The 14,641-nt window shown below is 46.3% G+C and overlaps 1 protein-coding gene across 4 annotated transcripts in view; it reads left to right on the forward strand.

The window, feature by feature from the left end:
- Window positions 1-14,641, forward strand: part of LOC129832130 (neurobeachin-like) — a 319,438-nt gene that overhangs the window by 51,716 nt on the left and 253,081 nt on the right. For all 4 annotated transcript variants that reach the window (XM_055895922.1, XM_055895923.1, XM_055895924.1 and 1 more), the window contains exons 2-4: window positions 10,775-11,006; window positions 11,448-11,548; window positions 11,896-11,991. In XM_055895922.1, coding sequence (XP_055751897.1) covers window positions 10,775-11,006; window positions 11,448-11,548; window positions 11,896-11,991 — 429 coding nt within the window. The remainder of the gene's footprint in view (window positions 1-10,774; window positions 11,007-11,447; window positions 11,549-11,895; window positions 11,992-14,641) is intronic.

Genomic DNA, 14,641 nt, shown 5'->3' on the forward strand with positions numbered 1-14,641 from the left:
GCCATAGATCACACCTGATTGAGCAGTGGAGTTGATCATTCTGGACCACATAAATGCATGGAGAAGATTATACTGTATAGATCAGACAGGATCACGTGTGTATGTCTCAACAATAATATGACTGTAATCACTAATCCTCTAATCTCTAGTGTTGACCTGTCCTTTGTGTTGTTCCTGTGTTTGTCCACCCCGGTGTGATCATGATCACATGCTGCATGTTAATCTGTAATCCAGTCACACTACCTCGCTGGGCTCTGCTGTTTCCCAGTCCTGCGGTTATGCACAATGCTCTGTTTAAACGTGCAGCAACATTTCACTGTCGGCCCTACTTTCCCGTTCAGTGCACACATTGTTGCTCTAGCCCTGCGCAAACCCGTCTGATTCAACCACTCAACTCATCATCTAGCCCGTTGATCATGTGTGCGTGTGCAAGACTGGAACAAAACTGTGTTGAGAAACTGTGACCCCCCACCACCCCCCCCCCCTGACAGCAGATGTGTAGTCCAAGCCAAGAGGATCAGGTGTCTGGATGATGTAGTGATGATCAGCAAGGAGGAGAGGGAAGGTTTGGCTGCAGCAGGCAGGAAGCAGGAGGTGGGTTGTGGCTTGTTTTAAAGGGCAAACCAGTGTGTAACTGGGCTCTCAGATATGTGCTCTGTTCACAGCAGTATCATGGCCTAGTTTACACACATTCATCAAAGCTGTTGTTTAAAAGACTGTTTCCTTTCTGGTGTTACATGGCTAGTACGCTGGGACTACACCATATATGTGTTTTGGTGTGTGTATGACGTTGACGTCCTGCTGATTAGAGTATAGACCATGACAGCTACAAAAGGGGTTTAATTTGTGGGTTTTGCCTGGTGCAGTTACTCGCACAAGGCTGTTCTGCCAGTTATGCAAATAAATGAATTAATTTACATTATATTGGAATGAGGAAGTTGTTCTAGTCCCCAGAGCATCAGAGCAGCTGTGGTGTCCTACTATTCACACTACTACACAGTCTGGCAGACACACTGTGTGTATGTGTGTGTGTTGCTCACAGTGTTGTTCATTAGCGATGTTCAGCCGATTTAATCAGGAGCAATAAACCCATTTCTATATCTAATCTCTCTCTCTCCCTCGCTCTCTTTCCTCCTCTTCCTCGCTCTCTTCCCCCTCTCCCTCGCTCTCTTTCACCCTCTCCTTGACTCTTTCCCCCTCTCCTTGACTCTTTCCCCCTCTCCCTCGCTCTCTTTCTCCCTCTACTTGACTCTTTCCCCCTCTCCTTGACTCTTTCCCCCTCTCCTTGACTCTTTCCCCCTCTCCCTCGCTCTCTTTCTCCCTCTACTTGACTCTTTCCCCCTCTCCTTGACTCTCTTTCCCCCTCTCCTTGACTCTTTCTACCTCTCCCTTGCTCTCTTTCTCCCTCTCCCTCATTCTCTTTCTCCCTCTCCCTGACTCTCTTTCCCCCTCTCCCTCGCTCTCTTTCCCCCTCCATGACTCTTTCCCCCTCTCCCTCGCTCTCTTTCCCCCTCTACTTGACTCTTTCCCTCTCTCCCTGACTCTCTTTCCTCTCCTCTCTCTTATTCTCTTTCCTTCTCTCTGCCTCTCCATCTCTATATCCCTCTCTTACTTAGTCAAGTGAGAGTGGTCAGGGTCGGGCATGAGGATGTGGTGCGAGGGGTGGTGCTGTGGGATTATTAAGATACTCTTTTGAAGAGGTAGGGCTTCAGATGTTTTCGGAAGATGGGCAGGGACAACGTTCACTCTAAACTGTGCACCTCCTCCAGGACTGCCGCACAGTAGAAATGCCATGCCGCGCAGAGACACAAGAGATTGAACTTCAATGAGTTTGCCCCATTAGTTCGCACTATATAGATCAACCAGTGGCGATTTGATTTACAATTCCGAGTTGGATGACCGTTCAAAAAAAATTCCCTGTCGGAGCTAGTTTTTCCAGGAATTTCCTGTCTTGAACTCACTGAAGTCAAGTTTTCGCAGTTCTGAGTTAACAGTTGTGTTGACAGCATGGCCAATGTTGAATGTTTATCATTTTAAACTTAATCCCAGATTTGGGACCATGCAGCCACTCCACTGAATAGCAGGCTAGTGATTGCTTTGCAATGCTTGCAGTTAGCCACTTTCACTGACTATTTCCAAACCACTCATTGTTGAATTTGCAATTGCCAACTTGTTGTGTAATGTTTATGGGCGATGAGCACCTATATGTTTTATCTATAATTTATTATCTTCATATGACAAGGATTAAAAATGATTTGCCAGTAAATTTGTCGACTTGATTCATGATGACTGCTAGCTACGATTTTGTAAGTATGATGTTTACATGATCAGTCCAATCAAAGCTACTGTAGATATAATAGAATTTGACATAATTTTATCTGTGACCAATGATCTTTACCTTTCTTGGATGGGCACTTCTTGTGTAACTCTATGGCAGCAACCAAGGGGCTTGACTTTTCAAGGTCTAACCTTAGACTTGGTGGTGACATAGTGAGAACACTGAGCTAATCATGGTGCAACTAGAGAACATTACCAACACCTACGCTCCGTATTTTCCCGCTGGCTGCTCCACCAACATAGAAAGCACTGAGCAAGGCTGAAACACCTGCATTTTGGAGCTGCCTTACTCAAGAAAATAAAAAAGAGGACATGTTTGTGTGCAGCTTTATTAATTCAATGTTTGTTTGAGCCCAGGTGTGTCCCATTTTGCTGATAACCGTCCTGGCTCCGCCCACCGACATCCTATTAAGGAAAACAAGAGCAAAGAGAAGGAATTCGGCAGACAGAGTGGGAGGGTCGTCCCATATCATAGAAATCAAAAGCTATTTCCATGTGAAAATGTTATGGGATTTGCTCCATTAGTTTTGTTGGTAGGCCTACATTATGCTCAAATAGCCACAATAGCCTATTGGCTACTGTCTAAAACTGTAAAGCCTCAGTCTTCACTGTAAACGCGTGCCAGAAGTTGCACAAAATTCTCACAGCGTTCAAGTTTCTGCTCACAAGACCTACAATTTGCTCAGTGCCCCACAATTGCTGAGGTAACATTGGGCAAGGACTCTGCTGTCCTAGCTTCAGGGGGAAGCTGGTTTCTCCATAGTGGTGTCAGGACAGTGAAGCGCTTGGACTGGGCTGAGCGGGAGCCTGGCCTTTCTAGTCGTGACATTTTGTCAGGTCTCGAAGAGGGAGAGAAGAGCCCTGGGTTTACCCCCTCAGACTACTGGAATGACTGTGTTAGATCACACTCCTGCAGAGTACTGAACAGTACTGTACATGTCACAGTGTCAGAAAGACAGAGAGAGGCTTAAGTACTTTACACACTATCAGGCTGACCTGATCCATTCTGCTCTAGCCCTGGGTTGTGTACCAAATGACATCCTATTCCCTATGTAGTGCAGTATAAAGGGAATATGGTACCATTTCTGGAAATAACCCTGGTCTTGTGCTGTTCTATTATCACTGTGACTTGGTGTAGACTTTTTCTGATCTTTGAGCGATTCGTCAAATTATTTTCCAGAAGGTTTGCTGCTGCATGGCTGCTGTACTCATTCTCTGCTGCACCAATGGAAGAACTGAAAGTCAAAGTCCACCAGCTTTTATTTTTATTAAGGATGACAAGGAAACAGAAACAACACACCAGCATTTTTTGTCTACTTCCGCTGATGTACTCTGATGCTGGATACAGCAGTATAGCCTGAGCCTTCACAATGGGATGTCTCTTAGTATGGAGCAGCTGTGTATTCTACTTCCGCTGATGTACTCTGATGCTGGATACAGCAGTATAGCCTGAGCCTTCACAATGGGATGTCTCTTAGTATGGAGCAGCTGTGTATTCTACTTCCGCTGATGTACTCTGATGCTGGATACAGCAGTATAGCCTGAGCCTTCACAATGGGATGTCTCTTAGTATGGAGCAGCTGTGTATTCTACTTCCGCTGATGTACTCTGATGCTGGATACAGCAGTATAGCCTGAGCCTTCACAATGGGATGTCTCTTAGTATGGAGCAGCTGTGTATTCTACTTCCGCTGATGTACTCTGATGCTGGATACAGCAGTATAGCCTGAGCCTTCACAATGGGATGTCTCTTAGTATGGAGCAGCTGTGTATTCTACTTCCGCTGATGTACTCTGATGCTGGATACAGCAGTATAGCCTGAGCCTTCACAATGGGATGTCTCTTAGTATGGAGCAGCTGTGTATTCTACTTCCGCTGATGTACTCTGATGCTGGATACAGCAGTATAGCCTGAGCCTTCACAATGGGATGTCTCTTAGTATGGAGCAGCTGTGTATTCTTTTGGAGCAGCTGTGTATTTCTTTTATTATTGATCTTGACATAATGCACGGATATTCCTCCTCCTTCTCCTTCTCTCCTCTGTTTATTCTCACCAACAGCTGAAAATAGGAATTCACTTCTATTTTTTTGAACCCGATTTGCTGTCCACTGTTTAGACTGGAAACCTACAGAAGATTACGTTTCTAGTCCAACCTACTGCCGTCACCATGGTGACCAAGAGTCTCTCTCCCTCTATCTCCCACCCCCTCTCTCTCTCTTTCTCTGGTTCGTAATCCTGCCAAGATGCAGTCAGGAGAAAGGAACTTGATCACTGATCAGGATGTTAAGTGTAACAGAGATCAATGGTCAGGATTTTAATACACAGAAAGATGGAGCGAATAGAGTGAAGGAGAGGTTGGGAGAGGTAGAGACTGAGCGTGAGAGGGGACAGGGAGAGAGGGACAGGTTGTAGTCTGTTGCTTCCAGTAATCCTTAACAGATACTGTAATCTTAGATGGTGGACGAGGTACATTGTTATGTGTAACCAGACTGTATGTTTCCAATATACATTCTGCTCATTATACATTCTGCTCATTATACATTCTGCTCATTCTTAATGCAGCTACTCACACAGAGACATCTGGCGCCTGGGTGATTGTGGGACCTAATCAAGAATCTGATTTGAAGATGGTTTTTAATCCAGAGATTGTAAATGAAAGTGTTATTCTGCTAATAGAAGCAGTGGCACTGCTGTGCATACTAAACATTTCAGGTTAAAAAGTAGTTATTCTGTCTTTCATCCAACCAGCAAATCGTGATCAATTAAAGATACCCCATCACACTGTAAAAAAAGGCTTTGCACTGCACAACGTGTTATTTTCAACTTCAAGGTTTTGTTGATGATTAGACTCCCTGTATCCTTGTTCTCTGCTCTCGCCTCTCTGCTGTCCTATCACTGGTTTATAGGAGCGCCCTAATTCCATTTTTGATGTCCCAAATGGCTCTGGTCAAAAGTAGTGCACTATATAGGGAATAGGGTGCTATTTAGGACACATCCCTGGAGTTTAGAATGCAGACATTCAGCTCTACTGCTGTACAGTACATCTAATGTACATCATGTTAACTCTCATTTACATTACATTTAAGTCATTTAGCAGACGCTCTTATCCAGAGCGACTTACAAATTGGTGCATTCACCTAATGACATCCAGTGGAACAGCCACTTTACAATAGTGCATCTAAATCTTTTAAGGGGGGGGGGGGGGCAGAAGGATTGCTTTATCCTATCCTAGGTATTCCTTGAAGAGGTGGGGTTTCAGGTGTCTCCGGAAGGTGGTGATTGACTCCGCTGTCCTGGCGTCGTGAGGGAGTTTGTTCCACCATTGGGGTGCCAGAGCAGCGAACAGTTTTGACTGGGCTGAGCGGGAACTGTACTTCCTCAGTGGTAGGGAGGCGAGCAGGCCAGAGGTGGATGAACGCAGTGCCCTTGTTTGGGTGTAGGGCCTGATCAGAGCCTGAAGGTACTGAGGTGCCGTTCCCCTCACAGCTCCGTAGGCAAGCACCATGGTCTTGTAGCGGATGCGAGCTTCAACTGGAAGCCAGTGGAGAGAGCGGAGGAGCGGGGTGACGTGAGAGAACTTGGGAAGGTTGAACACCAGACGGGCTGCGGCGTTCTGGATGAGTTGTAGGGGTTTGATGGCACAGGCAGGGAGCCCAGCCAACAGCGAGTTGCAGTAATCCAGACGGGAGATGACAAGTGCCTGGATTAGGAACTGCGCCGCTTCCTGTGTGAGGCAGGGTCGTACTCTGCGGATGTTGTAGAGCATGAACCTACAGGAACGGGCCACCGCCTTGATGTTAGTTGAGAACGACAGGGTGTTGTCCAGGATCACGCCAAGGTTCTTAGCGCTCTGGGAGGAGGACACAATGGAGTTGTCAACCGTGATGGCGAGATCATGGAACGGGCAGTCCTTCCCCGGGAGGAAGAGCAGCTCCGTCTTGCCGAGGTTCAGCTTGAGGTGGTGATCCGTCATCCACACTGATATGTCTGCCAGACATGCAGAGATGCGATTCGCCACCTGGTCATCAGAAGGGGGAAAGGAGAAGATTAGTTGTGTGTCGTCTGCATAGCAATGATAGGAGAGACCGTGTGAGGTTATGACAGAGCCAAGTGACTTGGTGTATAGCGAGAATAGGAGAGGGCCTAGAACAGAGCCCTGGGGGACACCAGTGGTGAGAGCGCGTGGTGAGGAGACAGATTCTCGCCACGCCACCTGGTAGGAGCGACCTGTCAGGTAGGACGCAATCCAAGCGTGGGCCGCGCCGGAGATGCCCAACTCGGAGAGGGTGGAGAGGAGGATCTGATGGTTCACAGTATCGAAGGCAGCCGATAGGTCTAGAAGGATGAGAGCAGAGGAAAGAGAGTTAGCTTTAGCAGTGCGGAGCGCCTCCGTGATACAGAGAAGAGCAGTCTCAGTTGAGTGACTAGTCTTGAAACCTGACTGATTTGGATCAAGAAGGTCATTCTGAGAGAGATAGCAGGAGAGCTGGCCAAGGACGGCACGTTCAAGAGTTTTGGAGAGAAAAGAAAGAAGGGATACTGGTCTGTAGTTGTTGACATCGGAGGGATCGAGTGTAGGTTTTTTCAGAAGGGGTGCAACTCTCGCTCTCTTGAAGACGGAAGGGACGTAGCCAGCGGTCAGGGATGAGTTGATGAGCGAGGTGAGGTAAGGGAGAAGGTCTCCGGAAATGGTCTGGAGAAGAGAGGATGGGATAGGGTCAAGCGGGCAGGTTGTTGGGCGGCCGGCCGTCACAAGACGCGAGATTTCATCTGGAGAGAGAGGAGAGAAAGAGGTCAAAGCACAGGGTAGGGCAGTGTGAGCAGAACCAGCGGTGTCGTTTGACTTAGCAAACGAGGATCGGATGTCGTCGACCTTCTTTTCAAAATGGTTGACGAAGTCGTCTGCAGAGAGGGAGGAGGGGGGGGGGAGGGGGAGGAGGATTCAGGAGGGAGGAGAAGGTGGCAAAGAGCTTCCTAGGGTTAGAGGCAGATGCTTGGAATTTAGAGTGGTAGAAAGTGGCTTTAGCAGCAGAGACAGAAGAGGAAAACGTAGAGAGGAGGGAGTGAAAGGATGCCAGGTCCGCAGGGAGGCGAGTTTTCCTCCATTTCCGCTCGGCTGCCCGGAGCCCTGTTCTGTGAGCTCGCAATGAGTCGTCGAGCCACGGAGCGGGAGGGGAGGACCGAGCCGGCCTGGAGGATAGGGGACATAGAGAGTCAAAGGATGCAGAAAGGGAGGAGAGGAGGGTTGAGGAGGCAGAATCAGGAGATAGGTTGGAGAAGGTTTGGGCAGAGGGAAGAGATGATAGGATGGAAGAGGAGAGAGTAGCGGGGGAGAGAGAGCGAAGGTTGGGACGGCGCGATACCATCCGAGTAGGGGCAGTGTGGGAAGTGTTGGATGAGAGCGAGAGGGAAAAGGATACAAGGTAGTGGTCGGAGACTTGGAGGGGAGTTGCAATGAGGTTAGTGGAAGAACAGCATCTAGTAAAGATGAGGTCAAGCGTATTGCCTGCCTTGTGAGTAGGGGGGGAAGGTGAGAGGGTGAGGTCAAAAGAGGAGAGGAGTGGAAAGAAGGAGGCGGAGAGGAATGAGTCAAAGGTAGACATGGGGAGGTTAAAGTCACCCAGAACTGTGAGAGGTGAGCCGTCCTCAGGAAAGGAGCTTATCAAGGCATCAAGCTCATTGATGAACTCTCCAAGGGAACCTGGAGGGCGATAAATGATAAGGATGTTAAGCTTGAAAGGGCTGGTAACTGTGACAGCATGGAATTCAAAGGAGGCGATAGACAGATGGGTAAGGGGAGAAAGAGAGAATGACCACTTGGGAGAGATGAGGATCCCGGTGCCACCACCCCGCTGACCAGAAGCTCTCGGGGTGTGCGAGAACACGTGGGCAGACGAAGAGAGAGCAGTAGGAGTAGCAGTGTTATCTGTGGTGAGCCATGTTTCCGTCAGTGCCAAGAAGTCGAGGGACTGGAGGGACGCATAGGCTGAGATGAGCTCTGCCTTGTTGGCCGCAGATCGGCAGTTCCAGAGGCTACCGGAGACCTGGAACTCCACGTGGGTCGTGCGGGCTGGGACCACCAGGTTAGGGTGGGCGCGGCCACGCGGTGTGAGGCGTTTGTATGGTCTGTGCAGAGAGGAGAGAACAGGGATAGACAGACACATATTTGACAGGCTACAGAAGAGGCTACGCTAAAGCAAAGGAGATTAGAATGACAAGTGGGCTACACGTCTCGAATGTTCAGAAAGTTAAGCTTACGTAGCAAAAAATCAATAAAATTACTCTCCTTGCCTCTGGCATACCTCTGGCTTACACAATGTACCTACATTTCTGAATCTGCTGAGTCTTTGACAACCCTCAAGTTCTTCTTACTTAAAGTTTAAACACACTTTCAAGCTAAATGTATACAAGGATACCTGTATACATTTTCTTCCATTGAGTTCTTAGCATTGATTATGCTGTAGCATGGTTGAGCCAGTTGAAGTGGTTAAAGTGGTGTGTGTAATGACTGGTATAATTACTCTAACAGTCTGACTGGCTATGTGAGTGAGAGGCTGAAAGCTTCTAAGGCTACGTTTAGATAGGCATCCCAATTCTGATCTTTTTCCACTAATTGTTATTTTGACCAATCACAACAGATCTTTTCACATCAGATCTTTTTAGAGCTGATCTGATTGGTCGAAAGACCAATCAATGAAAGAAGATCTGAATTTGGCTGCCTGTTTAAACGCAGCCTAAATGGCTAATCTGTGTCCATATTTACGTTACAAATACCACTCTGTTCCCTATTTAGTGCATTACTTTTGACTAGAGACTTTTAACCAGAGCACTAAATAGGGAATAGCATCCCATGTCTTAATCTATACCTCTCCTCCTCTCCTCTCTGAGCACAATGGCTGCAGATTACTAGGATGTAAAACTGTAATTAGTCTGCTGCTTACTGTCTGTGAATGGAGGGAGGGATGGAGAGGTACTGTAGGAGAGAGAGATGCAGGGCTCTTTGTCTCTATCTCTCTCTATACCATGGCCTACTAGCCTGCCAATGTATTTGCAGTAAACATGTTGAGGTTGTTTGCTCAATCCACAATGTAATGGAGAAGCTTGTTCTTAGTCAGAATCCTGGTTCTCTGGTGTAGGGAAGAAAGTAAATTAACATGATTGAGCCGGTCCTGTTGTTATCCTAACGTCAACTGCACACAGTCTGCTCTGAAAATCAATTCCTCTCATTGAAAAGAAAGTTTTTGTCAAGATGTTAAATTCCACAGGAATACTTTCCCTGGGCCCTGTACTCTAGTACCAGACAGGTACACATTGGTGCCTTTTATAACCAAATAATTACTACTGGTATCACGACTCAGGATATGACCCAGATGCGGACACGGGAGGCGGATAGTACAGTTCTCAGATGATTTATTGAAAACAGGCTCAGGGTCAGGGCAGGGAAAACTAGGAAAACAGACTTGAGAAAAAGGAAGACGGGGAAGCACGCTGGTAAGAAAAGACGAACTGGCAACAGACAAACAGAGAACGCCGGTATAAATACACAAGGGATAATGTGAAGGTGGGCGACAGCTGGAGGGGGATGGAGACAAGCACAAAGACAGGTGAAACAGATCAGGGTGTGACAACTGGAGCTGAGTTCTACCTAAATAGAATGAGGGATAAATAAATGAAAAGACAAAGCAGAGTAGCGAGGATAATACAGGGGTGAGGAGAAGGATAGAAGAAGAGCAGAAGAGAAGATGGTGGGGTAGGGAGATGAGAGGACCTGTGCGTTTTGTTGGACCCAGGTAGTCTGTTCAGTGTGCAACAGTGTGAACACGGTCTATATTTAGCAAGGGTTTGTTACTGTAAGCTCTGCTTTATAGAGGTCGGTTTTCTGAACAGCTTGGCCATTGAACCACATCAGATTGCTTATTACCCTCCCCCTCTCTCTTGCACGGGCTTTCGCTCTCTCTCTCTCTCTCGCTCTCTCTCTCTCTCTCTTTCGTTAGATCTGCTATTAATTCTTACCTTATTTCCTGCAGGCTTTGTCCTGTCAGTCCCAGTGATGGTACCTGGAGAGTTTCTGACCCTATTTTCTGCATGGCTGCTTCCATGCCCACCAGTCATGATGCAGCCTCTGTGTGTTCTCTGTGTGTTCTTTGAGTGTTCGCGCTACTAGAGGCGACCAATTAATTGCCTGTTGAGCTTCAAGAATAGAAATATGGATTGTTGGTTGATCGGTAAGCCCTTTCCCTTCCACTTTCCAACCAACATGGGATTTTACATTACAACCCTTCGTATTTCTGAGCCTTTTGTAATACAATCACTGTCTCGTAGAGGAAAAGGCCTCCTCTCTCTTACTGAACTGGCAATCATGTCTGTTAATCTCATACTACCTCTCCATCCCTTCCCTTCCCTCCTCTCCCTCCCCTCCCTACATCTCTCCTCTCCAGTTGGTGGGGGGTGAGTTTGACCTGGAGCAGAACTTCATCATAGCGGCGGCAGAGAGCCTGGGCTGTATGGTGGAGCTGTTGGAGCACTGTGATGTGACCTGCCAGGCTGAGGTGTGGTCCATGTTCACAGCCATCCTCAGGAAGAGTGTCCGTAACCTCCAGACCAGCACTGAGGTGGGCCTCATAGAGCAGGTGCTGCTGAAGATGAGCTCCGTTGACGACATGATCGCAGGTAAAGGAACACACGCCCGCATGCACACAAATACACACACACATACACAAAAAATAGTCCATGGCCAGGTGCCTATAGTAAGCCTGCAGTACAGTACACTACAGTACCCACTGCAGCGTGCTAGGTGGATGGATGTGGATTAAGTTAATATTTTAAGCATATTGAAATTCCTCTGGCTTAAAGGAGAGGAAAGATTGAAAAGAGAAAATATCATTAGTCACAGTGTGTTTTATAATGAGACTGAATTGCAGTTTAGAGGAAAATTTAATTTCAGATGGCAAACTAAAGGCTTGGCACTTTTTAACTCTTTTTAATTCTATTGTGAAATATGAGGGCATGTTTCTATTGTGGATTTTTTACAGTAAATAATTAACCCCTATCTGCCAGTGAGAAAATTGAAGTACCAACTCAACACTACTGTGTGTGTGTGTCTGTGTGTAGACCTGCTGGTGGATATGTTAGGAGTGCTGGCCAGCTACAGCATCACAGTGAAGGAGCTCAAACTGCTGTTCAGTATGCTGAGGGGAGACCGAGGACTCTGGGTAAGTTGTAGGAGTAGAGGACTCAGGGTAAGTCATGGGAGGAGAAGGAGAGGTTACAATCATCTGTTGTATGTGATGAACATGGCTCATATACAATATTCTCTCCATCTCATCCCTATATCACCTCGTTCTCTCTTTCCTCATCTCTTCCCTCGTCTCTTCTCTCTTCCCTTTATGTCCCTTCGTGTCCCCTCTTTGTCTCCTCCATCTTTCCTCTTCCCTTTCTCCTCCCTCTTTCTCTTCTCTCTCTATTCTTGCCATCTCTTCTCTCTCTCGTCTCGCAATCTCTTCTCTCTCTCCTCCCTCCATCTCTTCTCCTCTCTCCTACCACCATCTCTCTACTTCAGCCGAGGCATGCAGTGAAGCTGCTGTCTGTTCTGAACCAGATGCCTCAGAGACACGGTCCAGACACTTTCTTCAACTTCCCCGGACGCAGTGCTGCGGTAAGACTTTACACGCTGGGCTGGGCTGGGCTAGCCTGGTGATGTGGACATTCCCTCTTATTATACACTGAAAAATTTTTATGTTTTTGTTTGTGTGATTAGCTGAATAAAGTTATACATCAACTGTACGTATCTGTCACTGTTCTATAATACGAGAAATCAGCTGTTAGGAATTGCCATTGATTATCTACCTAGCACCTACCTTTTTCTGTTCTGATTGGTCAGATGTTCATTAATTATTGTAAGTGAACAGGAAGCAGTTGAGTTGATGCATGGCTATAGATGTGGTCAGTTCATTATAAAGGGCACGTTCCTCTGCACAGAGGTTGCTGATGCATGCCAGATCTTACAACGCCTGGATAGGTATTTTACGTATCAGCTAACCACATCACATAACACATTAACCTCTCTAGGGTATGTGGGACGGTAGCGTCTCACCTCGTCAACAGCCAGTGAAACTGCAGGGCGCCAAATTCAAAACATCAGAAATCCCATAATTAAATTCCTCAAACATGCATGTACAGTGAGGAAAAAATATATTTGATCCCCTGCTGATTTTGTACGTTTGCTCACTGACAAAGAAATGATCAGTCTATAATTTTAATGGTAGGTTTATTTGAACAGTGAGACAGAATAACAACAAATAAATCCAGAAAAACGCATGTCAAAAATGTTATAAATTGATTTGCATTTTAATGAGGGAAATAAGTATTTGACCCCTCTGCAAAACATGACTTAGTACTTGGTGGCAAAACCCTTGTTGGCAATCACAGAGGTCAGACGTTTCTTGTAGTTGGCCGCCAGGTTTGCACACATCTCAGGAGGGATTTTGTCCCACTCCTCTTTGCAGATCTTCTCCAAGTCATTAAGGTTTCGAGGCTGACGTTGGCAACTCGAACCTTCAGCTCCTTCCACAGATTTTCTATGGGATTAAGGTCTGGAGACTGGCTAGGCCACTCCAGGACCTTAATGTGCTTCTTCTTGAGCCACTCCTTTGTTGCCTTGGCCGTGTGTTTTGGGTCATTGTCATGCTGGAATACCCATCCACGACCCATTTTCAATGCCCTGGCTGAGGGAAGGAGGTTCTCACCCAAGATTTGATGGTACATGGCCCCGTCGTCCCTTTGATGTGGTGAAGTTGTCCTGTTCCCTAAGCAGAAAAACACCACCAAAGCATAATGTTTCCACCTCCATGTTTGACGGTGGGGATGGTGTTCTTGGGGTCATAGGCAGCATTCCTCCTCCTCCAAACATGGCGAGTTGAGTTGATGCCAAAGAGCTCCATTTTGGTCTCATCTGACCACAACATTTTCACCCAGTTGTCCTCTGAATCATTCAGATGTTCATTGGCAAACTTCAGACGGGCATATATATGTGCTTTCTTGAGCAGGGATACCTTGCGGGCGCTGCAGGATTACAGTCCTTCACGGCATAGTGTGTTACCAATTGTTTTCTTTGTGACTATGGTCCCAGCTGCCTTGAGATCATTGACAAGATCCTCCCGTGTAGTTCTGGGCTGATTCCTCACCGTTCTCATGAACATTGCAACTCCACGAGGTGAGATCTTGCATGGAGCCCCAGGCCAAGGGAGATTGACAGTTCTTTTGTGTTTCTTCCATTTGCGAATAATCGCACCAACTGTTGTCACCTTCTCACCAAGCTGCTTGGCGATGGTCTTGTAGCCCATTCCAGCCTTGTGTAGGTCTATAATCTTGTCCCTGACATCATGGGAGAGCTCTTTGGTCTTGGCCATGGTGGAGAGTTTGGAATCTGATTGATTGATTGCTTCTGTGGACAGGTGTCTTTTATATAGGTAACAAACTAAGATTAGGAGCACTCCCTTTAAGACTGTGCTCCTAATCTCAGCTCGTTACCTGTATAAATGACACCTGGGAGCCAGAAATCTTTCTGATTGAGAGGGGGTCAAATACTTATTTCCCTCATTAAAATGCGATTTGCATTTTATAACATTTTTGACATGTGTTTTTCTGGATTTTTTTGCTGTTATTCTGTCTCTCACTGTTCAAATAAACCTACCGTTAAAATTATAGACTGATCATTTCTTTGTCAGTGGGCAAACGTAGAAAATCAGCAGGGGATCAAATACTTTTTTCCCTCACTGTATATTACACCATTTTAAAGATAAACTTGTTGTAAATCCAGCCACAGTGTCCGATTTCAAATAGGCTTTACGACGAAAGCAAACCAAACGATTATGTTAAGTGAGTGCCTATTCACAGAAAAACTCAGCCATTTTTCCAGCCAATGAGAGGAGTCACAAAAAGCAGAAATATAGATAAAATTAATCACTAACCTTTGATGATCTTCATCAGATAACACTCATAGGATTTAATGTTACACAGTACATGTATGTTTTGTTCGGTAAAGTTCATATTTATTTCCAAAAATCTCAGTTTACATTGGCGCGTTACGTTCAGTAGTTCCAAAACATCCAGTGATTTTGCAGAAAGCCACATCAATTTACAGAAATAGTCATAATACATTTTGATGAAAATACAAGTGTTTCACATTGAATTTTAGATCCACTTCTCCTTAATGCAACCGCTGTGTCAGATTTCAAAAAACCTTTACGGAAAAGCAAACCATGCAATAATCTGAGTACGGCGCTCAGACGACAAATCAACCCAAA

Source organism: Salvelinus fontinalis, chromosome 33 (assembly GCF_029448725.1).
Source record: "Salvelinus fontinalis isolate EN_2023a chromosome 33, ASM2944872v1, whole genome shotgun sequence".
NCBI lineage: Eukaryota > Metazoa > Chordata > Actinopteri > Salmoniformes > Salmonidae > Salvelinus > Salvelinus fontinalis.